This window comes from Hyposmocoma kahamanoa, unplaced genomic scaffold, assembly GCF_003589595.1.
Source record: "Hyposmocoma kahamanoa isolate Upper Pololo Valley unplaced genomic scaffold, ASM358959v1 63, whole genome shotgun sequence".
Lineage (NCBI taxonomy): Eukaryota > Metazoa > Arthropoda > Insecta > Lepidoptera > Cosmopterigidae > Hyposmocoma > Hyposmocoma kahamanoa.
Genome location: NW_020653851.1, coordinates 4663254 through 4689864, shown reverse-complemented (window position 1 = coordinate 4689864; position 26611 = coordinate 4663254). Strand labels below are relative to the sequence as shown.

Sequence of the window (26611 nt, the reverse complement as noted above, 5' to 3'; positions counted from 1 at the left end):
CAGCAGATCCTATGAATTTCTCTATGCGCTTGTAGTGTAGTATAGGTATAATGTGAGTATTTTCCTAAAAAAAGATGAATATAGTGTTACAAAAAACATCACGGTATTCAGTAAAAATAAAATAGTTGTTATGGTATTGGTTGTTGTGCTTGATAGTCAGTCTAAAATTAGATATACCTATAACTATAGTGCGTTTGACATAGCGATACACATTACACATTCAGTCGTACTTCCAACTGTTTTTGTAATGAGAGTTGGATACAACATAATCAATGCAATTAGTGAAACATTTTTGATTGAAAAAGATTGTGTTCTTTCGTAAGGACTTTGATCCTATTTTACTCCTGGGAGCTCGATGAACTTAACAAGTGTCATGTATCATGTAATCATTTCATTCACGTAATCAATTCACTACATCTCATTCATTTCATTCATTCATTCATCATAAGTTTATTTTTATTCTGTAACTTTTTTACTAATAGTAGAATAGATAGTTTGCAACTGTATTAACAAAATGGACTGTATATTGTCTGCAATATATATATATTTAAGTTGCTCTTAACTTTATCCTTTCTATTTTAGATTAATTCCACACACTTCTTTTTAACCGGTTAATGTTATTATTTTAGTTTTTTTTTAAATTACAAACAAGCCCTTAATAAGCTTGTCCGTAATATCACATGCTAAAATGTAAAGATTTCTACGAAAACGAGTCACGTTCACTTAGAAGATGTCTACTCACTTTGATCTTAAAGATATCCAGTTTTATCCAGAATTACAAAACTCTTCAAAGAATTTAACTTAAGAAGCAAAACAATTAGAACGTGGAAGAATATCTACCATACAGTTTATTATTTCCTTTACCAAGTCTTGTTTAGGGTAACCTATCACAAAATCAATTTTTTTTTCCCAAATAACGTTTGTTCGAATGTTCATTACACCGAAAACCGAAAATAACGACACCGTTGTTCTTTCAGGATATGTTGGAAGTTTATCGCAACGACACGATAAGGTTCGATTAGATTAGGTTAAGTTAGATAAAAAAAAAGACATTTTTTTCAGCGGTATAAATATGTACAAAATATCTATGTCAACCTACCTCATGCCGTCGAATCCGTCATCGGACCCGTTGATAGTGAGCACCGGCGCCCGCGCATACGCCTTAGCTACTCGTCTGTTGCGCTCGAACACTATCACCTTTGCCCAGATCTCGTCGTCAATCTGTGTCCATTTGTCTAACACTTCTTGAATGTGTTCCTGGAATAAGAAATAAATATCATTAATTGCTATGTTTTGAAGTTCAGACTAAATAATCAGGCGGAAATATTCTTGTATGTCTAAACATATTTCAGAAGAAGAAGAAAACTGGGCTGTCGAAGGGATTAATATGGTTATTCTATTCGCCATTTCCAATTTGGGCGTCGAAAAATGTACGAAGGTAATTTATGTATATTTATGTATTACGTATTTTGACGGCCTCTGTGGTTGAGTGGTTTGCAAACTGGTTTTTATGATATCGCCATCTCTGAGGTCCCGGGTGCGATTGCCGGCCGGGTCAATGTAGAAATTAACTTTTCCGTATTGTCTTGGGTCTGGGTGTTTGTAAAGTGTGTCGTCGTCGTTTCCGATTTCCATAACACAAGTACTTTAACTGCTTATTTTGGAATCAGAACAACTTATGTGTGTTGTCCAATATAATATAATAGTTCTTGTTATAGAGTAACAATAATGATATTCCAAAGTGCAAGTCTTTGAGTTAACTACATTTGTTTTATAAGTAAATAAATGTATCCAGTTGCTGTTGCCAGCTTTCCATTTATTTCATGTTTGAGATGGATGAGGAACTCTAGTCAGACCAAAACAGTAAGTTTCTGAAGTGCACGACAGGAGTCTCCCCACGTACAATGGATAACAATCACCGATTACTTTAGGCCGATTAGCGAATGTTATGATTTTTTTCACCACGAGCAAGCATTTCATTGCAATACGATGAGAAGAAGAAGAATCAGTAAGTTCTCTTTCACGTAGATATTGGAACCGTTTTTGAATGTAACATGCCACGGAGGAAAGCGCAAAAAATGACAACTGCCCTTGTTAAGAGAACTTTCGCTAAAAATCACTCCGGAACTATCAATTAAGTCGTTAAGCGAGTAGAGTTTATAGACTCATAAATTAAATGTCAATTCCTCAACCTTCACGTGACCGGAACAAAATCTGACATTGAAAGAAAACTTTTTAATTTACCGTTGAAGTTACACTTTTCGACCTTGGTAACTGCACCGGCGTTGTTTTTTCGGCTTTTGTAAGAATTACTAAAGATTAGATATTAATCCTAGTGTGGCAACGTTGTCGCAACTAGATGACATCGGCCCCGGCGCAACCGTTTCCGCTCTAGTAACCGTCTTACTTTACATATGTGTTAATATATGCTGTGTGCTTGTACGACTGTCGATTTATTTTTTTTAGCTTTGCCTCTGACTATACGATGAGAACATTAAAAAAAATATTCAGAAATTACCAGTTATTGGTTGTTTTTTTGACAATAATATTTTTTATGTTAAGTGAAGATAATTAATTGTCTAATATTTCAAATTATTTGCATAAGTAAGATCTTTTTCGATTACATCCGTATGTGACTGTGAAAACAATAAAAAACTTTTAAATTTTTTGTATATCGGCCCAAAATCTTACTTATTAAGTTTTATAAATACGTATGCATTTTCAGTATTTTACATAATGGCAATACAGTGGAAGCAAAACCGCTAAAAAGATTAAACCGTGTAATAATGTTATACAACTAATAAAACATTAAGAACCATAATCTGTTAGAAGAAGTCTAACGTGACAATTTAGACGTCGAAATCTAAAAGTGAGATACCACGAGTCAGTCAGACACGCTGATTAGCATTACTGTTGATGAATGTACATTTGATATATTTATTGCTTAGATTCAGTACATTGTCACGTCAATCGAAGATATGTAGTGTATCATGATGTAGTCACTGAATTTAGAGTGAAGGCTGCCTGTTGTATAGAAGGTACGAGTGTGTGTGTGGAGGCTCATGACCGAAATGAGGGCGAGAACCTATATCTAAGAGGTATAATGAAGTTAGAAGATGTAAATTTGTGAAGCGGTGATACTCAATTTAAAGATATTAGAGAAGAATTATGTTAGATCTAATCAAAGAAACCTAGACATGATGACAGTTTACTGTCGCTATATATAGGTAAGCCTTTACCAAGAAGACACTTATTAAATGTGTGCATAATATTAGTGAAAACAATGCCAGGCTGAAAACTAACACTATAAAAATAGTTGTCAATAATACCGAAAACTATGGAGACAAGTAACTCTATCATATTTGAGTCGTGGTATTGTTAGCAAAACAATTTGTAAAACCAACGGTCTGTGTTACATTACCACAGTTTCTTTTTTGTGTTCAAAATAATATTCCTACTCAAGACCGTTTCACGGAGCAAAAACATAGTGATTGTTGTAACTGTGTTATTAGAGGTTATTGGAAGTATAATTAGTTGTATGTCACTGTTACGTTGAATTATGTTTTAATTAGTAGCCTGTTATAAATGATAATGGTTATTTAGCTATCAACGTTTAAATTATACTTCACAAATATGGAACACAAATCTTCATACCTTTATAAGATTTAATTTGACCTTTTAAGATAAATAAAAAGTCAATAAAACAACAAATAGCATCATACTTAATAATACAGGAAAGCAAAAAGTAAACAAATGCAAAACAAATTTTAAAAAAAATTGCGTATCGAAAGGTACAGTAACGGAATGAAACACTTTATAGGTGACTTATTCCCAGTCCCCATAATTACATCTTAACTTTTTTCCGCTTCCTTCACCCGATTACTTTCAGTTTTTCTAATTTGCCGTTTCAAACGAAAGCAAGATGATCACCGTTATTTCGATGCTAAACTAACCATAACTACGTAATGTTGGGTGTGGAATAGACTTTCAATTTCTTTTTTGCGTTTTACTGGCATTGTGGTTAATAAAAGTGAAACTTAATATTGCTTCTTAAGGTATATATATGCTAAATATCGGTTTATAGTTTCAAATAGTTAGATTATTAGGGCGCTTTCAAATTACACAGTTACAGAAGCGCTGCAGTCGCTCAACTACTAAGTTTCATACAATATTTAGAAGCGCAGTTGCAGTGCCACTGTCATGACAGGCGCCTAATGGTTGCCACTGTCGGTCAATTATGGCTGTCGCTCATATTAAATGAAGTCCTTTCACGTACACCATAACCTACATATGACAGTACAAAATCTGTAGTCGTTACATTTTGTTAATTGCTCAATTTTCATAATTGCATAATTCTTTTTATTTGGTTTTGTTTGTCTGTGTTATCAATTTTTGTTTTTTTTTTGTATCTATGTGTTGTGGCGTTGCAGTAAATGTCTATTCTATTCTATTATATATGGCAACCATTAGTTGTGCAATACGGAACGAGAAGTGAGCGTGACGACAGCTTCGGTACCTATCTGTAAAATAGGGAGGGTACTGTACGTGTACGGCTTCCCGTCCGGAAACCGTCCGGCTCACCCGAAACGTATCACTAGCCTCTTGAAACCCGGATGAAGTCAGTGACAAAGGTCAGTGACAACCCTGTACATTAGCTGTTATGATTCCCGTACACGCACAGGTTGTAGTGCCCTTCTCGTGTAGTATATCCTAAGGGTCGGTATCCCGGGTCACTATGATCAAAACTAATGTAGAAACGTATGGGGCTGTCACGACAAGCGCACGCCAGTGCTGTTTTTATAATATATAATAGACACACGCTTGGCCACAATCTCACCTGATGTTAAGCGACGATGTGACCAACGATGGGAGGCGTTTGTCTAAAAAATGCCTGTTCACTCTAGCGTTTAATAACCCCCAAATTGTACTTTTCAGGAAATACAGATGCCGGTAGAGCATTCCATCCCTTTGCCGTACGCATCAGAAAGGACGAAGCAAAGCGCTTAGTGCGAATTGGTGGAATATCAACGACATAAGAATGGAGTGCTCCGGACCTTCTAGTCGACCTACTTTTCTTATCACAATTAGTGAACTAATAATTACTGAAGCGCTATAGACGCGCGGCTGCTGCACCACTGAAGAGCTTTTATAAGCGTCTAATTTGAAGGCGCCCTTAAAAAACAACTGCTGCCCTTAAAGTCAACCATCTTCTAAGGTCAAGGTAATGAAAAATAAAAATAATAAAAATAAAGCGCACACACCAAGCCCCTCAAAGCCCTGTATCGCGGGTGCCATGGACACACACATAGACAACCACAAATTACACCCAAACTCACAAGAAAAACAAATGTAGGCCATAAAAATATTTCTACCGGCAAGGGAATCGAACCCGGGATCTCTGCGTGCCAGTTCGGCACGGTAACTGTTCGGCCACGAAGGCAGTTAAAAGCTAGAAGGTATAATATTATCGCAGGATGCCAATGTAGTTTACATAGTAATTTTCAAGAAGTATGAAGGAAGTACTTAAATCATTATTTATTGATTCAATTATATCCATAAAAATTGTAAGATCGTTTTTAGGTTTTGGTATGTTAAAAACCCGGCAAACAATTATGGCTGTCCACGTGACGGAAAGTGATAACTGGCGTCTGTACATATTTGCAGGAAAATTGAACTTTGGAATGTAAGGTCTTAAGTCTCCTGTGCCTGCGATTAAATTAAAATCTAGAACACAGCAGTGCTACACATTTTAAGGATAAAAACTCATATCTCAGGACCTCGGAACCGATTATTCATTAGTACCCTTTAGATTCGAAAAACTTGACCATGGGGTCTCAATGCACTTTCTTTTTACAAAATCATATTCAGAAAATTGACAGACCGTCTGAAAAACCCAAAGATAGCAACTACCTCGCCCAATGTATTAGCATAGAAATATGTAACGATAGTAGCAGTAAGTAAGCTTCTTGTAAAAAAGTTGGTAGTACTGTCAACTTACCTATTTCTGCCGCCAACCAGTAATGTCAGGATTACTGTGTTCCCGTTTTGAAGGGTAAGGACGCTGGGTGAAATTATAGGCACTTGGGACTTGTCAATTTATGTCCCAGGGTGACGCAGTGGCTGTGCCATCTTTGCTATTTAAAGCTCTGAGTGGCACTGCAGCCGTTATGGATAGGTATGTCGCTTACCACCAGGCAAATGACTTATTCGCCCCGTGCCGGAGTTACGCGTAACGTACATTAAAAAAATATTAAAAAATACATACAGTCGAATTGAGAACCTACTCCTTTTTTGAAGTCGGATAAAAAAATTATTTAAAAAATTTAACATAATCGAAAGTATAGCCAGTACCATGTTCCACATAAATTATCACAAGCACTAATGATAACTTTTAAGAAACCAATTAAGCCCTCTAAATCCTTGAGGCGTACCAAATTCATCATTTAATTATCTCCGAAATGTCCCTTAGAAAGGTTGGGATCGAAAATAAAACTCAAACCAAAAGAACGGGTTTGAACAGGATAATATATTTTAACAAATCCAAAAGGATTTGTTAAAGAAACCCTGGACTTAATGAATCGAAGATATGCGTGACATAAAAATTTGATACTTCATTTTGTAAGTTAAAGTATATCACTCCAAGTGGTATTTATGATGAAAAATAAAGTAAATGCATAAATCAAAGATGCAGTGTTGCAAAGTTGTTGTAGCCTACCTTGGTCAGGCTTACCGGTCAATATTATGCAGTAATACAATAAAATTATATAAGGTGTTAAAAAATTAGTCTGAAATTTCATAATACGATACGTGACACAAAAGTCGTAGGGCCCATTGAAAACCAGCGTCACAGTCTAATCTTGGTTGTGACTTTAGCTTAATGGGAGCCTTTTTCGTACGCCACAGCTGCATACATATCACTAAAGTATTATTTAGTATAGTACAATTTGTTGTTTAAATGTTTACTTCGCTTTTCTGTCTCATGTCTGTTTTTATTTATATTAGTTTTGTTTTCTTGCAAATAAATGGTTTCCATTTCCATTTAAGTAGCCCTATATCCGATTAGCGATTTATTTTTGGTTATGCAAGTTTATAAAATCATCTGATCGTTTTTTGTATAGGTTAAGAAACAAGATTTCAAAAATCGGGATCTTGCACCTTCCTCTACATCTTCAATTTTCACCTGGACTCTAGGTCTACATGCTATGAACTCGGGTAAGCTTGGAGATAAATGCAAGCCAGATTCAAAACGCTATAGTGCGTATATGTATTTTCTTCCGAACCAAATCAAAGCCATAAAAGGGTTCTAACCGCATAAATCTGCACAATGATCAAGCATGACGGAGTGTCAGGGCGCGAAAGCACAAAACAGCCCTAACGAGCACTATTCAGCTCCAACATGATGCTACAATAGTGTAAATTATAATAGAGCTAGATTGGGGTGATATGTGAATCTGATATTGGCAAACGAGGATGGTTACTTTAAAAAAAACAGCGTTATACACGGAGAAATTAAGCACATAAAGCTTGACACTACAAACCGTTCTTATTGCAATCCGTATAGAGTTGAATTTAAATCATAAGTGTTAAATTTAACATACTCTTGACGTTGTACTACAATTTCAGTGTAAATAATGAAAATAAAGTAATAAATTAATAAAATCAACCGGAGCGAGGCGTAAATTTATTTTTAACCGATTTATAAAATAATAATAATAAAAAAAAGAATAAAAGGAGGAGGTTCTCATTATCGCTGTGTTTTTTATATGTATGTTACGCGACAACAATCGACAACTCGATAATTTGTGGACCGATTTTGATGATTCTTTTTTTTTTGTTGGAAAGGGGATATCGCAGTAGTGGAACCATTTAAATTTCAAAAAATATTCCATCGCTAAGGGTGGCAAACTATTTTGATTTTTTTATTCATTTTACTTGAAATTTACTATGTATGTTGATCTGGTATATATTTAAAAGTGAAGTTTGTTACTGTAAGCACTAGCAAAATGATATTAATTACGATGGTACACAGTCACTTTGTTTGTGGACTAAACCTAATTACAGTACCAGGCCGTAAAAATTATACATCGGGAAAACCCAGAAATAACGAATAGCTCGAGGAGTCCCTTTCATCTGTCTACCTTGTCATCAGATCATCAGATCAGTTCCAGGTCACCATAACATTTTATTGTGATTGGAATGACATCTATGTACTAAGTTTTATTTTAATCGGTTAACGCAAAGTGGATAAAGTAATATAATTAATATAAAATTAAACAAGGTGTTAAAAAATTTGTCTGAAATTTCATGGTACGGTACATGACAAAAAAGTCCTAGGGTCCATTGAAAACCAGCGTCACAGCCTAATTTTGATTGTGACTTTAGCTGAATGGGATCCTTTTTCATACGCCACAGCTGCACACATATCACTAAAGTATTATTTAGTATAGTACAATTTGTTGTTAAAATGTTTGCTTCGCTGTTTTTTGTGTTATTTCTGTTTTTATTTAAATTAGTTCTTTTTGTTGCAAATTCAGTAAACCAGATTCGTCCCCTAATTTGCCATCTTTAGAGGTAGAATATCTAAAATTTTCTTTAAATTTGAATGGGTACAGTACTGTGATATTTAAAAAAAAGAAGTCCGTCAAAAATTACTGATGATGACATAAAAATATTTATCAATCACATATGAAACTTATTAATCTATAATCTATAGTTTCTGAGTTTTCCCGATGTGTAATATTTACGGTCAGACGCTGTAGAAAAGTTATGTACTTTGCTTTTTGTAAAAATCGAATAAAACCAAGTTAATACCCTTTTAATTAAACCTTGCAAAAGATATTTCACTTTTTAAGTCAGACTTCAAACCCTTTTCTGCACGTTCAAAGCATGAATCCGCAAATTAAGGTTGATTCAAACAATGACTTACAAGAATTCGATTATAAATTGAAAATCCAAGAGAAAGTGAATCTCATACATCATAGTCTGCTCTCATAACTCATAGCGAATTCAAAAGGTTGCAAAGATAGCAAATCAGTTTGTAATGTTCTGATAATCCGTCAAACTAGTCCTTCATTGATTGCGTGAACAGTAAAAAATAAGTTTGTATTATGGTAGTCATCGTGATTTGCGTCTATTGAAGCTTTGTTGGATCTCACATTGAGTTTTTATTATGGATTAAGATAGACAGGCAAATGATGTGCAGATACATTAGATGTACATGTGTCACTTACAATAAAATTTGCCAGAGCAATTTTTAATGCTGCCATCTGACAGTATGTATTTTATAATTAACTATAATTCAATCTTTATTTTTGAAGCTATTATTAGTAATCATTATACATTTCTAATTTATTGATCGCTATGGAGTTGTAATTATAGCAAGGATCCAGATTGTTCAATTGACATAGGCTACCATGTGTACGTTGACGTTTATGGTATTTATTTAATTATTTATTAACTGCATCCATGGCCGAACGGTTACCATCCTGGACTGCCATGCAGTTAGAAATATATGTAAAGTTTACATTTATTGTTGCCGTGAGTTTGGGTGTAATTCGTGGTTGTCTATGTATGTGTCTATTGCATCCGGGATACAGGGTCTCCCCTAGTGCGGGGCTATGAGTACGTGCAAACAAAAACAAAAAAGAAATTAAGTGATCTTAATTTAATATTACACAAAAACAGATTAAGAGATCATAGTTCAAAATAATAAAAAATCACAGCACTTGTTCACACGATAGGTGAATTTAATTATTTCATTTTTATATCTGTATAAAATTAAGTGAAATAAATTATTAGTTATTAAATATACGTAAAAATATTAATAATAGTTATAGTTTATATATATTTACAGATTCTAAAAATAATAATGTGACAGGTAACAACACCAATTTCGGACGTGACGTGAACAAGACGTGCGCCCGGCGGTAAGCAACACTGCCTGCCTGTTACAATGCCGCTAAGAGTTTTAAATCGCAAAGGTCTGACTGTCTGTGGTCTGAGTGACACTGTCACTACGCCCGTCACTACGAGACATAAGTTGACACGTCTCATGTGCTTCTAATTTGAGTTTGACGGCATAAATAGGTTAGGTGGCAGTATTTCTTTGGACGAACTCTTTCACAAGGAGATCGACTGTCACTAAAACTAGGTCATTATCTCAAACTAGGGAATTCCACGTAGGTACTATGAGGAGAAGTTCGTTTCCCAAAATGGTCCTACCAGGAATCTGTACTTCCTCATATAGCCACAGTGCAAGGCGTTAGACCACCAAGATCATCAGATGAAAAAGTTATACATCTATAACTATTTTCTGTTAAAAGAGGACGAATAGTATATTCCTACTTCGTAAACCTATTTTAGATAGGAAGCCGTAGGTTTGACCTACTGCCACTCAAGCAGAAGGTCGTAGGTTCAAATCCGGGCAAGCACCTCTGATTTTCTCGGAATTTATGTACGAAATTTAATTAGAAATTTATCATGAGCTTTTCGATGAAGGAAAACATCGTGATGAAACCGGCACGTTGAAGAAGGTTCAAAACCTTCGGGAAACGTGTGAAGTCCCCAACCCTCGTCTGAAAGGAGACCCGTGCCCAGCAGTGGGACATATAAATGGGTTGATGATGATGATGATAAACCTATTTGTATGACCTATTGCTGAGTACGGGTCTCCTGTCATGCGAAACTTCAGGCTATAGTCTGAGACGCTGACCAATTGGGTTGGGTTGGGGACGTCACACGTTTTCCTAGGGTTGTGATCCTTCTTTGCGGTACAGCTTTCATCACGATGTTCCCTTTCACCGAACACGTCATACTTTTCAAATCAAATTTCGCATATAAATTCCCAAAAGTCAGAAGTGCGAGCCGAGATTCAAACCCACGGCATCTGTTTGAGAGGCGGTACCGATATTAGTAGCAGTAGAGCTCATTGTGAAAGAGTCTGTCCAGGGTAGTACTGCCACCTTACCTATTTCTGTCACCAAGCAGTGTCAGCGTTACTGTGTTCCGGTTTTGAAGGGTAAGGGTGCTGGTGAAATTACAGGCACATGGGACTTGTCAACTTATGTCTCAGGGTAACGGGCACTGTGGCAGTGCTCCTCATATCTTTGCGATTTAAAGCTCTGAGTGGCACTGCAACTGTTATGGACAGGCGTATAGCTTACCATCAGGCGCGCGACTTATTCATCCCGTCACTTGATATATAAAAAATTACCTCTAATCATCAAGGCTACCACGCCTATATACTTCTGTATACTCAGAAATTTGCGTCTATGTGATACACGAATGGACCAATTGAATGAGAAAGAGCATAGTAGGCGCTCGATATTCTAAGGCAGGTCCATTTGCATGACTACACTATAGAAGTGGTATTCAAGGTTCGCTTTATAATTATTGAATGTGAGTGTGGTAAAATCTATATCTGTATACAATTTACACAATTATTATTATTGCCCTGTCTGCAAATACACATTAAACTCTAATCGTCATTTAATTCACACAAATCTGAAGAAAAACACAAAAAAGAACAACTTCCTCTCACTGTCCTTCAAAGTCAAGCAATACGTTGCAATTGCCCATATTCCTATACGGTGCGCAGGCGCAGCTAAGCAATGCGATCGATTGCACAATGACTGAATTAACTTCAATTGTTCGCTATTGTTGGTCATTGCTTTTGGATACTACCGTTTGTGTCGCAACGGCTAGATAACAAGTGTCCAGAGTCTAGATCATGTGGGAATTGCGTTGCAAATATTACTAAATTGCATTCTATGTAAGTCTATGGTACTTCCTAATCTCATTTTAACAAATGAAGGACTAGTCATAACAAAAAAACTCTCAATAATGTGAATGTTTTTAGGTTATCTTTATCTAATTTTAAGATGAAAATAAGTGAGTATTTTTTAATTTCATTCACGCGTAGTATTCGAGATATTACTTCTTTCTTCTTATTTAGAATGATGAAAGATTTCTTTTTATTTAGTTCGAGGCTGTTGTTTCCCATAAAGTTCTATATTTAAAAATTTACTTGTGTATTTGTTAAATTAGGAAACATCAAATGATAATAATAATAAAAAATATTCCTCAACGCTTTATCGCAATTAATACATTGCGTAATTTTGTGATCTATTATTCACTATTAAAAAAAAACAAATAATAACATTTGCAATCTATAATTATCTCTATTCAATTAACTTGTCTTCTCCTCAACACATACTTAACAATGTTCTACCGCATGCAAACATATTTACAAAATAATTCACATTTCAACTAATTGTATACTCTATTTTATATGCAAAAGAATTCATTTTAAAGTTTTTATACAATGTTCTACATAAAGTGAGAGTATCATGGCCTTGTCAGGGTCGTTTCCGCAGCACATTCTTGAACACAGGCCCATTTGCAAGCTTGTTTTGTTCGAAATATACAGAAATAGCCGTTTACTAACGACTATAGACTACGTGATGTACGATTTTTAACGAACGAACGAACATTATTATTTCTACGGGGCAATCTAAAGAACAAATTAAGTAAAGTCTAGTGTACGTAGATCCTTCAAAACTGAATGTCCTTATTGGAAAAAAAAAACGGAAATGGAACAATAAAGGTTAAGTTATCATTACTGCGCACTGTTTTTTTAAATTATCATCTTGCATGTTCCTCTGCCGGGCACGATTTCCTCTCAGACTCTAGGGCTTAGAACTAGGTATGAGGCTGGCGACTTCACATGTTTTCCAAGGGTTATGAACCTTCAAACAGGTACGTACGCAACGTAACGTCAGCATTACTGTGTTCCGGTTCGGAAGGGTAAGGGTGTTGGTAAAATTATAGGCACATGGGAGTTGTCAACTTATATCTCAGGGTGACGGGTACAGTGGCAGTGCATCTAAGATCTTTGCGATTAAAAAGCTCTAAGTGGCACTGCAACTGTTATGTACAGGCGTGTCGTTTATCACCAGGCGCATGACTTGTTCGTACCGTCACTTGGTATTATAAAAAAAAACATGTTTTCGCTCACCGGAAAGCTTGTGGTAAATTGCAAATCAAATGTCGCACATACATTCCAATAAACTCAGAGTTAAACTATGCTATCGCCGCAATCATCTTTATTTATTTTTTCAAACAAACGTCGTTTCGGGCTGTTTACAATGCCTTTGCCATCTGCCTCCGTGGTCGAACGGTTACCATGCCGGACTGCCACGCAGAGGTTACACGTTCGATTCCCGGGCCGGGCGAAATATTTGTATGGCCTACATTTATTTCTTGTTTGTTTTTATTAGTTTGGGTGTCATTTGTGGTTATCTATGTGTGTGTCCATGGTACCCGCGACACAGGGGTTCCCTAGTGCGGGGCTATATTGAGTGTGTGCGTTATTATTTACAAGCCTTTACCAAAGGTTTACTATGACAGCAGTCGTTAGCGACTACGTAAATCACTTCACAATTTTGTATGGCAAATTATACAACGCCCCTACTGATCACAAAAAGAAACTACATTTTATATACAAACATTACGCGGTCGCTAGCGAGAGCTGTCACTGTAATCTCATGGTAGAGGCACTGACTCACGATCAAAAAAGAAAATAATTCAAAAATAGTTAGAACTGCCTCCGTGGCCGAACGGTTACCATGCCGGACTGCCACGCAGAGGTCCCAGGTTCGATTCCCGGGCCGGGAGAAATAGTTGTATGGCCTACAATTATTTCTCTCGTGAGTTTGGGTGTAATTTGTGGTAGTCTATGTGTGTGTTCATGGCACCCGCGACACAGGGTTTCTCTAGTGCGGGGCTATGTTGAGTGTGTGCGTTATTTATTTATTAGTTTATTTGTTACAATTGATTAGTGTTCAATTGCCCAAGTCTCTGTTTAAGCATAAGAATACCTGTTCCATGAAACCCCGCTCTTCATATCTCTTAGGTGTAACGTAACAAATATCTTACTTACCTATCCTATTTCTTAGTTGAACGGAAGACAAAACAACAATGATACAATCTATATGTGTACAAAAAACAACATACTCAGTTGTATGGTGTTTCTGAATTACATTATGTATTGGATTAATATTTCAGCTTGGTCATAGTCTAAATTACTTCTAAATTGAGAACCTACTTTGTTGTCATAGATTTACACTCGTGTAACGATTTCTTGTATACATGTAGATATTTATTTATTTGTAAATGTATGCTGATCGTCTTTTAAACTGTACACTCGCAAGTATAGTCTTTACATGAGGAACTCATGGGACATTGTAGTTCCTTCTTCTACAGTCAATCTTAGGATCACAACTTATTGATTTATGTTTTTAGGGTAAGTTATTGAACATAGGTTTTGTGTTGAAAAAGTTCGTATCTAGAGAACGTGCTTTAGCCGCTCCACCCCAAACTGTATACAATAGCTTTTAATTGATGGTACCAAAGCGATGTCCACGTCGTTGAAAAGGTTATAGGCGTTATTTTCAGAAAGAACATTTCGCTTTCTTTATTTGAACCTATGTTGCACCTTGTTTAAAATTAACATAGAGTTCAAATACATCATTAAAGTGTGTAAAATGCAGTACAAATTGATTTAATAGGTATTTGCCCACCTACCTAAGTCAACCCGCGACCACAGCCGGTACAACCGAAACATCAACTTAATAAGTATAGAGTTTAATTTAAAAAAGGTTTTAGTTTTTATTTCAAAAACTTTTCCACGGTATCATCTTCAAATGTATTATTCTTAAAACATTTCATCGTAATAATTCACGGACATAAATGTCATATAGCCAAATTCTCCTTTTAAAATTGAGGATTAACAATCTGCAAAGATACATAACGTTATATTGCAAACTTTATGAATACCTTGTGGAAGTTTACTGCTAATCGAAGGTAAATATTATTACAATAATGTTGTATAATAAAGTTAGTTATTTTAGCGAACTTAAAGTGTAAAAAATAACAAACTGACTTGTATTTTTTTCATTATTTCTTTTTGGTAAGGTTTTCATGTTGTGATAGGCCAGAAATTCTCAGTACATAGAACTTTAGCTCCGTCTACTTACTCATACGATTCGTATTGTTCGTATTCTTTCAACAAAATTATTTGCAAAAAAATGGCAGCCATCTTGCTCAACGAATTGCATGAACTTACCGGCAATTTCTTCAATTTAACATGGATCTAGGCTTAGTTTTTAAATATGTAATGTTTGTCAGATTTTGTATAAGTTTATATGATTTATAATTAATATTTTATAAAAAAAACTATACTGCCCTCCTTGCCATAACTAACGTATTTGAATTTCGGTAAAGTCTGAGATATTGGCAGCTAAAGTTTGTTTTTGTTAGTAAAAAATGTCAATTACGCTGATCTTATTTTAATAATGAAACTGAAACTAAATAAGAAAACCGATTACAAGGGATTGTAGATCTCGTTTTGCTTAACCTGAATATGTTAATAACTCAATTTTGCTAGAAATGTCGATTGCGTTAGATATAATAAGGAGAGCAGAATAGGTACTTCTCCTAGAAAGGAAACTTATATAAAAACTCTGTGGATGGTTTGTGTTCTGAAATTGCCAAATTATCAACGTTTTAGACAAACGTTTTTGTATCAGGAGCAGCTCTATAACATACTAAGTAACATTAACATGAACATCAACTAAATTACTAGCAACAAAATAAATTATATTCCTAATTCTAATTACACAATTATGCAGTCATTGAACGCGAAGTGAAAACAGCATTCCGTTGCAACCAACACGTCATCGAATGCATCTAATTGCAGTCAGACTGAGGTCGAAGTAACCTTGTTCATTAATGATCTACAAAACCAGATGGGTTGTTTATGAAAGGACTGGTGCGACATAAAAATTAAAAAAGGAAAAATTTTAGAATCTTAATGCAAGGAGGTCCATTGAAAGTACCAACAGAAGAAAAGTAGGAGACAGGCTTATAGGTTTGGGAATGCTTACAAAGTATTGTGTAACCGATTCGACTATTTATTAGATCGTTACCGGTGGAAATTGATTAATACGTAATTACAAGTGCCTTTTTTATGACACCAAGTGACTGGACGATGAAGTCGTGTGCCTGGTGTTAAGCGACATGCCTGTCGATAGCAGTTGCAATGCCACTGCGCCTGTCACCCTGACAAGTACCAAAAACTGGAGTTGACAAATTCCTTGTACCTGTAATTTCACCAGCACCCATATCCTTCAAAGCCGAGGTGCAATAATGCTCACATTGTTGCATGAAGGCAAAAATAGGTAGGCACTTCCCTCGAAGAGTTCTTTCACAAAGAGCTCTACTGCTACTACCTTTTGTGTCACTTATAATTTTCTCAGTCATTTTAAACAGTTAGGGTTTGCTGATGTGTGTGCCAAATGTATCTATAAAATCATGACTTCGTCCTGAATCGTATGTCATTAAAAAAATGTCAAGATGTGAAGGCTTAGTACTAATTGATACAAAATTGACCTAAGAAGGCAAGATGCTACCAGTAACAAAAACTAAATCCCATCTAAAGTGAACGTCAAAGCACTAACTTGTTATTGGTACTATAAAAGGTTAACCAGAGGTGACCAAGGCTGCTCCATTTGAGATCTGATTGCTAATAGATGTAGCTAATGCCATTTTAAACGCTATGATTACTCTCATTACGAATGAATCAGTTTAATTTGAACTATATATTTAGAAAATTGCAATATTTTAGATTTTCACGCTATAATCGCAGATTGAACAAGTTAACAGATTGTTTATTATAAATTTGTCCTTGTATTTACATAAAAAAAGAAATAAATTTGAAAACAGAATGACAGCACATTTTTGTATTGTAAGTGGTAACCCACAACTCTTGCATTGATAACGTAGTAGGGAGAACGCTTTTCTCTTACAGGAGAAAGACCTGGTTGTGATTTCCATCAAATGTATACATAACGTAGTCTTTCCAAATATGCAATAAACTTGTCATCACTTGCCCTTTAGGGCCCTTTATTTTAATAAGGAAACAACCACACTAAAGCCTTTTCTATAAGGTCTCCACCCTTAACAATCACTGGGACTTTTATAGCTTCCCAATGTATATGTGTATTAAATAGCAGCAAAGGCCCTTGTGAAAGTGTTTGTCCAAGGAAATACTGCGACTTCATCTATTTCTACCGCCAAGCAGTAATGTGGACATTACTGCTTGGCGGTAGAAGGGTTAGGGTGCTGGTGAAATTATAGGCACATGGAATTTGTCAAAATGTCTCAGGCTCTGCGTAGCACCTATGTTACATTAAGATCCACGACTTCTTCGGCCCATCACTTGGTAACATAAAAAAATCAGCAGAAATAGGTGTCTCTCCAAAATGAAAGGGTAATAATTGGTCTATTATTCAATACTACATCAGCTTACACGCGTCGATTGCTGGACATAAGTCTTCCCCTGAGCACGCTAGCACTTCCGGTCCTGTGTAACCTGCATCCAACAGCTGCCAGCCATCTTTCTGTAATTGTCCGTACGTCTTGCCGCAGGTCTTCCTACACTACGTTTACCTCGACTTTTTAACTTGGTGTTTAATACGTTTAAGTAAAAGATTTCAAAGAGCTTCAATTTGGTTGCTCCGATCTTGTCAACTTACAGACAAAATTATTAGTTTTTATAATTTTTTTATAATATACAAACAACAAACGCCATCAATGTTTAGTTTAAACACCAAATGGAATGTTCAAAACCTTATAACCTCTGAACAGACTAAAAAGCCGTACTAATAAGTCTTATTGACCTTTGAGAGAGCGAGTCACGAGTTCGTAAATACCGTTCATTGTTATATTGCTAGACTATGGTTATCCTTGAAGACTCCTAATGTCAACTAGAAGATTGTTGTCACATTCTATTACATACAACTGTAAATAATATGTGTAAGGGATGGTGCCATCTTGGTAATGTTGCACGTTGAGGTGTTGCTTGGAGCATATGACAGGTAAACTGGAATGAAAGAGACCTAGAGACCAAAATTCCAAATGATGGTCAGATCAGATCTCCGAACAACTGGAGCCACTTGTCAGTTCCGCTCTCCACCACGCGACTGATCGCAACCGATGGAGACAGATAATTGATATGATGATGTGAAGTTACGATCCGTAGCAGTGAGGAAGCGATTAGAAAGATAGTGATGGTATATCGAATTTTCGGACCATGGTTCTAATTCATGGTTTAAATGGAATAATATTGCACCTAGAAATACATGGGGCTATCAGTCAGTATATCTTAAGAACCAAGAGCATACTTTAATAATTTATATTGACTTGAGTCCGTTGGCCGATAAAAATAATTTTATGGTTGTGAAATAATATAAAAGAATATGAAATCATGGTGCAATCGACTAATAACAAATAATCCAATTTTTAAATATAATTCATAAGCTTTTGATAAAAAGAAAAAAGAAATTTAAACCACAATAGAAAATCATAATAATTCTGCCTGCATCAATTTGTCTGATGAAACAGAAAGGTGCACATTATGTCAATCCATTGTTCACAAATTGGACGAAAAGTAAAAAGCATTGGCCAATATAATCGCACAATGTTTGAGGCAATTACACAAGGCGATTTACGATTTAAGTGGCATAAAGACCATATTAATGGTGTTAAATTTCAAAAAGAATTTCCAAACAGATCTGAAAGAGTAATTGTACTAATGGAGATTGCGATTAAAATTGTATTTTAGGAGAATCGTTCATCAGACTGCTTGTTTAGTGGTACATCAATAGTTCATCAAAACGGACGTATAACGTGGTTCGTGGCATACCAGCCACTATTTTTGTAGCATTAGATGACCGTAGTAGTAGAAAGTCTCTAAGATACTGATCTAAATCTAAGATAAAAGTTTGAACGATACTAGTTACTTTAGTTTGTCTTAAAGTTCGCTATAAATAGTTTATGAAAAATAAAGGATGGAAGTAGAATAAACAGAACAACTGCGGTAAGTTATCAGAGTAATAGAATGCATAACTTTAGTAAATAGAAAGTATCATATAACTCGCAAGTCTGTAAGACATTTGACCCAAAATTATTTCTCTGGTCAAACCACACGAGCACAGCAATTAACCGCAATGAGAACGAGACCCGGAGCCTCTCTTTTCCATTTACAAAAGGTGACACAGATAATTTAATTTAGACTATTCTTTCGTAATTTCTTATTCAACGACAAATCTTTTGAAGACGAACAGGTGTTGCGCGTCACAACTGTCTACTTCTGTCTGACAATGTTAATCTTGCTACTGGCTTTGTATAATCCAATCCAAATTGATCTGTATCTCACGGCAATAAGAACAGTAAATAGTTTTTCGAAAGGTAAATACGCAAACACGTCCAGTTCCATATAATAGTACAAGAGTGACACACAGTGTTAATGACAACTGTTACATCAATAGAGGCAATACTATCGCGTGCTATGATGAATAGGGGGAAAAAATGGTCACGTAGATGTTGTTGAACTTGTATGCGACTGGAATATTATTCTTTTTTTACGGTTGTGATAGATGGCTTAACTATGGGTGGTATGTTAAATGGTGATGACATATTTACTACAGGTATTCATAGTTTGGTAACAGGTTTGAAGTAAAATATCGTGTCAAAGATCTCATATGTTTTAGATATGTTTTTGTCTAAAATTAATACTGAACTGGTCTTGACTTGTTTACTATTGTGGATATTATCCTTCTCGAAAATAGGAGTAATGGAAAGATTAATAAAACTTTATAGCACAGTGTTGCCTAATTTTTCTTCAAGACCAGCGATTTAAACGCGCATTGTTAAAAAAACAATAAAAAACTATTAACGAAACCACGAATAGTTGCGCTTGAGCACTTATTTTAACAAAATATTAAGACAAATAACCCTATTAACCAATCATAACAGCCAAGTAATTTTAGCAAATGAGTTATGTTTTACGCAATTCAGAGATGGGAACAGAAGCAGAGATGCATCAGAATGAATGAGCGGTGCTATTTTGTACAAATATCGTGTGAAAACGTGCACACGCATTGTACACGCGCAGAGTCGTGAGCGAAAGCAAGAAGGGGTGTTACGTCAATTTTATTTTGTTACCTTAAAGTTTAGAAGGGCTAACAATTTAGTATTGTCATTCGTGTTCAAAATTGATACAATTCGTTTAGAAAATTGACTGATAACTTCTTTTACTACAGGCTAAGATGATAGTGCGCGGAAGAAATTTAGTGCCATCTTTTATTAAAAGTTTCTTTAAAACTCCTATTAATAATGATAAGTAACAAAATATATAATTATTACTAAAGCATGTAGTGTTTATATGTGTATTCTTAATATTAACATTTATGAACAATAAGTTTATGTCAGTGTAATATATTTTTATTTATAAATTTATGCAATTTTATCGTGCAATAATTCGTTCCCTGGTACGTAAAGAATCGTAAGCCCAAATTTTTATTTTTATTTTTTTTATGCCAAGTAGGAGGCAAATGAGCAGATGCTGTACCTTTTAGACTACCTTCCATCAGATAGGAGCTGATGGAAGGTAATCTTCATCACCCATGAACATCTGCAACATCAGATGCCTATGCGTTGCCAGTCTTTAAGAGCCCTATACATACGCTTTTTGAACAACCTCATGTTACAGCGCAATGATGTGGGCTTTTCTTTTTTGGCGAAAGTGGTGGAAACGTAACGGTGGCAACAATTCGAGAAATTCCTCAGAGGACTTCCCATTTCATAGACGGTAGAACACACACATCTCTCCGTCGACTAAGGAACTCCAAACCATCTGTGAGTTTGGGATCATCGACAACACGAACAGCTCGACCCTGGATAGAGTCAAGTGGATCAAGCTGGTATCATAATGCACACGCTTAACCATTTAAGTATTGTAATGTACTGAAAGGACTAAAATGAATACATAACACTTAAGATTTTGACTGCCTCTGTGGCCGAACGGTTACTGTGCCGGACTGCCACGCAGAGCTCCCAGGTTCGTTTCCCAGGCCGGGAGAAATATTTGTAAGGCCTACATTTATTTCTCTCGTGAGTTTGGGTGTAATTTGTGGTTAGCTATGTGCGTATCCATGACACCCGCGACACAGGGTTCCCTTGTGGGGGACTATGTTGAGTGTGTGCGTTATTATTAAGATTCTCGAGTATTATAATACAATTTGATACATGACATTGCATAATTTTTTATGCTGTATAATTTTACTCCTAATTATAATAGACTTTTTTATAGTATCAAGTGACGGAACGAACAAGTTGTGCACCTGGTAAGCTGCACGCCTGTCCATAACAGTTGCAGTGTCATTCAGAGCTTTAACTCGCAAAGATCTAAGGGACACTGCCACTGCGCCGTTCACCTTGAGACATAAGTTGACAAGTCCCATGTGCGACAGAAATAGGTAAGGTAAGAACTCTTTCACAAGGAGTTCTACTGCTACAAATTACTTTCGATACATATAAAGTACGACGAAGATACGTAAAAAGATTCTAATTAGATCTGTAAAATTTCTTTCTTCACCACAGCTGGAGAAGATATATCTAGTTTGCCTTGTACAACGAAGAATTATTTATTTAAAATATATTAAGTGTAACAAACAATTGTGTTATTATACTTTGCGGGAAGAAAGAAAATAAAGCACGTTAACTTGAATATCTTTGCTTTCTTTAATAAACCTTAATTATCAAGAGAAAAGCATCTACTAATCTTATACACATAAAATTGACATAAAACGGTACTAAGTGTAGGTGCAAGTAGGTTTTGCGCTCAGTGAAATGCAAATATTTAGTACCACTTCCACACCTTATTTCTCTGTTAGCTAGCAATACCGATTAAAATTCCTAAAGGTTTATTAATTCAACTATGGTTTTTTTTGTACGTTGTTGCGGGTTTAAGTGGGGTTAAGTTTCATATTAATATATTATATTAATATGCTTCAAATTAATATATTGTTTGCATTCTCCAACTTATTGTTTTGATCCAATTGCTAATATAATAAGAAAATTCTAATTCAGATTGACATCAGCCTACAAGTATACATGTCAAACTATTTTTGACGGCCTCGGCGGCCCAAAGCCACGGATTGTCCTGTGGGCGCTGGATGAGAAAGTTCTCAGTTCCATTCCCGGTAAGACCAATTTGGAAGATGAATGTTTTAAAGTTGGTTCAGGGGGCCTAATATGAACTCTTATTTCCACGCAGTTTACGCCTTAAAGTAAACTGCCTTGTAATTTCGTATTATGAACTGGTAATACCAGCCAGTCAACGATCACATGACACTAGGCTGTCTGGTCTGGATGTTCGTGGTAGTACCCCGGAATGAAATCCGTTGCTCTGGTTCCCATAGTGCAGGGAATTCTCTAGTTTGAGACCAGGCAATTTTTTTTGTGGTTAACGACACTGATCCATGGCAGTTGCAGTGCCACTCAGAGCTTTATATATCAAAGATCTTAAAGGCAGTGCCACTGCACCCGTCACCCTGATACATACACACATTACAGCTTGGTGGCAGAAATAGGTAAGGAGGCAGTACTTCCCTAGACGAACTCTTTTACATGGAGCTCTATTACTACAAAACACATTCCTATATATTACATCATATTATTGCCTCAAAGCTTTTACAAAAAATTAATGAAACTGATAACACCCAGAGGCAAGATAAAAAACATCGATATATTTGCAATTTGTGTAAAGACAAAGATGTGTACTTTAAATATTATTAAATTTAAAATGTACCGTTTTATAAAATTCAAAAAGGTCGATAAATTAATAAAGAAACCATCCACCTTCATACTATATAACTAAATGGTACAACAAAACAAAACAGGTGCGTGGAAAATGAAAGTTGTTCTCTTCCTGCTCAACTCGTTTCGCATGTCGTCAGCGCAAGGACGCTATGCGTAAATAGGCATATGGTCTGATACAGATACACTAGCTTGACAGGATTCTTGGAGAACGTGTGTAGTGAATACCACTCTAAGAAGGTTACGGGGAACAGAAGTGAAAAAAATGACAATGCCACTATTACAAATATGGTTACTCTGTGTGGAAAATTACAAAGTTGCAGAAATATGGATGCCTATTATGCCTGTAATTGCAATACGCATCTGGAGGTTTCTAGAATTTGAAAGTATTTTTACTTCAATCTAGAATAATGGTATCTAGGTATATATTTAGGTAGTGAGGTGAATTTACAGAGAGGTATATTTGAAACTTGCAATAATAATGAAATAAATATAGACGCGGTCGTTTGCAAATATCGAGTATATTTTCTGGTTATATGCTCGATGTCTGTAAATCATAGTAAGGTAATTACACAAATACGCTATAACATTGTAAAGAAGACAGGACTCAGAACAGAGTCTTACCGTACTCTCCGCGAAAATTTTAGAACCATTGCAAATTTTGAAAAGTTTATGATTTTAATGTAAATTACAAATTAAGTAAAATGGTAAGTGTACTTAAGAATATGTGAGAGCAATGTGTGGAGTTCCATCAGTAATAAAACAATGTTAATGGCCTTAGATTCTTGAGAAACTAAACAGACATATTGATAAATTATTCTTCTAATTGGTTCTGAGTTCACTTAGTAGTGTAATGATTTACTGTTGCAGCTATTTAGCTCAGGGAAGAAATAAAGGCTTGATTGATTTCCTCTTTTGAATGAAATTAGTAAGAAGGCAGTGATGTAGATCGCTCAAACGATTACACAGTATGGAATGACAATAATGTAGTATAAACTAATCTTTAGTTATAATAATAATAAGAATAATAATAACGCACACACTCAACATAGCCCTGCAATAGGGAAACCCTGTGTCGCAGGTGCCATGGACATACACATAGACAACTACAAATTACATCCAAACCCACGAGAGAAATAAATGTAGACCATACAAATATCTATTTCTACCGGCCCGGGAATCGAACCTGGGACCTCTGTGTGGTAGTCGGGCATGGTAACCGTTCGGCCACTGAGGCAGTTATCATTAAATATATTTCAAATTTGTGGGCTATATAAACAAAGTAACAAAAATGAATACCACTAAAGTCATATTATTACTACATGCCATTTACCAAAAAAACTTAAGACGATGAAATATCTTTTTACTTTTGACAGCCTGTAACAAAGCTATATAAAAAGATCAAGGAAACACCATTAAAATAAAAAATAAAAAACGCATTCATAGAATATACTAAAGACATAATTTATACGATAAACTGAAACTGAAAGTGACCATTTGACATTAAACGATAAGATCGAGAAACAGTTAATGTTATAACCATTAAACAGGTTAAACTTTATGAGTATATTATACACCAACGAGACGAAAGGAAGAGTTGGGAACTCAGATCGACTTTCACTCGCAGTGCGCTAAAAAGTGAAACTGGAATCGGTGTGCGCGCACCGAAATTCTGATGGCACCCCAGACTGATATCAGATGTAGAAATGTATTGATAAGTGGTTAAAAAACGTAGTTTCTAAATGTCCTGGAGAACGATTTTGAAAAACTTGAACAAGTCCGTTTGTTACAAGCATCAATAAATAAAAATAAATACATGCTAAATAATTGAATGAAAATCATATAAATATTATACAAATGGAAAGTCCGTGAAGAAGAAAAAATATAAAAATGAATCCACAACGTCGTAATGTTCAGGTAGCTCATCTCATATTAAAAAAGTGAATTTCGCTGAGGGTACAAGTATTTGAAGGTCGTCAAGTACACATAATAAGGTAAAGGTAAGAGACGTAAGGGAGAAACCTCTTCGTAACATGTACATGATAATAATCAACAGCTGTAAAAGAATCACTTGTGTTTCAAGTAGAGTAAATCCAAAAAGGTATAATGATAACAAATAATAACGGAAATATATCTCCTACAACATTATTTACACTAGAACAACATTGTCGTGCCTTTTTACAAGATTGGTGTTATAATGAACGATAAAACAATTTCATCTTTATCTTCTATTGCGGCTACTATATAAGCGTCTCAAGTAAAACTTTAAAGCTTAAAACAATGTTGTAAAATACAGATTTTAATGTCCTCACCAGTACACCGTAGCACCAGTTCGTCTTATTATATTTATTCGTCTCTCTTTGTATTCTATTTTTAACGTAAGTACATATCTTAAAATATGTATACTTCTTTGGAGTAACAGTATTATTTTGACCAATAAAGGAATGAATTTGAATAATCTAACAAAAGCTAAAGCTAATTATAGCAAATTATATTATAAGCTATTATAAAGGTCTGATTAGAACCGAAGAGCTCCTCAATTCACGGGCTTCACGAAATCGGTATAAAATGGGTCTGTAATTATCAAAGTCTACGATATGAGCCATTAGAGCATTGTGAACTTTTGTTAAACTGAAGTTGAACTAAATGTCAGTGCAGCTATTGAGGCAAACCCCAAACAGAATGGAATGCTAGGTTAGGTTAGCCTTATTTTCGTGAGAATGACCTTTGTGGTAAAAAATACTTCTGGGATATTAAATTAAATGCAAAGTTGTAGGCACATGGGTCGTAAATAATGGATGCAGACAAATGTCTACAAAAGAATATATGTCCATAGAGCAAATGTACAGATTTTAATTTACAAAGATTGTGAGATAAACAAAAATGTTAAAACATCTAGATAAACGTGTCAGATCAGACCTGTCAAGTGTCAATCTATTATTAGCTAGCACAAAGCTTTTAGTTGCCCATTATTCTTGACCAAAAGGAATGGTACAATTTTCAAGCCACCATTTCTTGCACTTCGCAAATCACGTAACATGCGTGAACACAGCAAGAAAAACAAAGTGATGACATTTGATTTCAATAGTGTTGCTGTCACATGACTTGAAGATGTATATAGCAGAAGGCGATAACCCTCTTCATAATCATCAATTTGTTTTGCATCTTTGTGGAACATGACATGACTGCCAATACGGCACATGATGGCATGAAATCGTAGCTTCGATATCATTTCTGATTTTTGCTGATCATCCTCAGGGTTGGCGTTCAGCCAATCGAGGGTAACAAAGCAATGTGCATTCGATGCGCATGCGATGGTATATAAATTTATTTTTACTTATATTCCTTTTACATCTTGCTGATTAACCCTGACCTGGTATGTCACGATAGGAGAAATGAATGGCTGGATTTGTAATTGTTGGTATGTGCATCAAATTTTAACTTATTTTGTAACATAAAAATAATGAACCTGTACCTTACCATATGAATGGACCACACGTAAAATTTAATTGACATTTATGTTTTTTCAATTATACTTTGACATAATTTTTTCGTCAATTATGTTTTCACATAAATTTTGGAAGTAGTTTCGATATGTATCTGTATTTTTTATACTAAAACTGCCTTTGTTTACACGGTTTATAAATTATAAAAATTGAGGTCAAAACGCTAAGGGGTATGAACGTTTTTTGAAGCCGGATGTGGGAAGCATTTGTCTTTAAACGATTCGTGAAGGTTACTGATCACCTTCATTTCTTACATTTTTAAATTTATCGGGAGTTGGTGTCACTTTTGTATTCCTGATTTAGCTGTACAGTATAATTATACTACACTATAAATATTATATATATATATATATATATATATATATATATATATATATATATATATA

General features: G+C 35.2%; 1 protein-coding gene across 3 annotated transcripts in view; it reads right to left on the bottom strand.

The window, feature by feature from the left end:
- Positions 1-26611, bottom strand: part of LOC113229884 — a 215438-nt gene that overhangs the window by 110874 nt on the left and 77953 nt on the right. For all 3 annotated transcript variants that reach the window (XR_003310446.1, XM_026463570.1, XM_026463569.1), the window contains exon 3: positions 1100-1257. Coding sequence is in view for 2 of the 3 variants with exons in the window: in XM_026463570.1 (XP_026319355.1) it covers positions 1100-1257 (158 nt within the window). In the remaining variant the exon portion in view is untranslated. The remainder of the gene's footprint in view (positions 1-1099; positions 1258-26611) is intronic.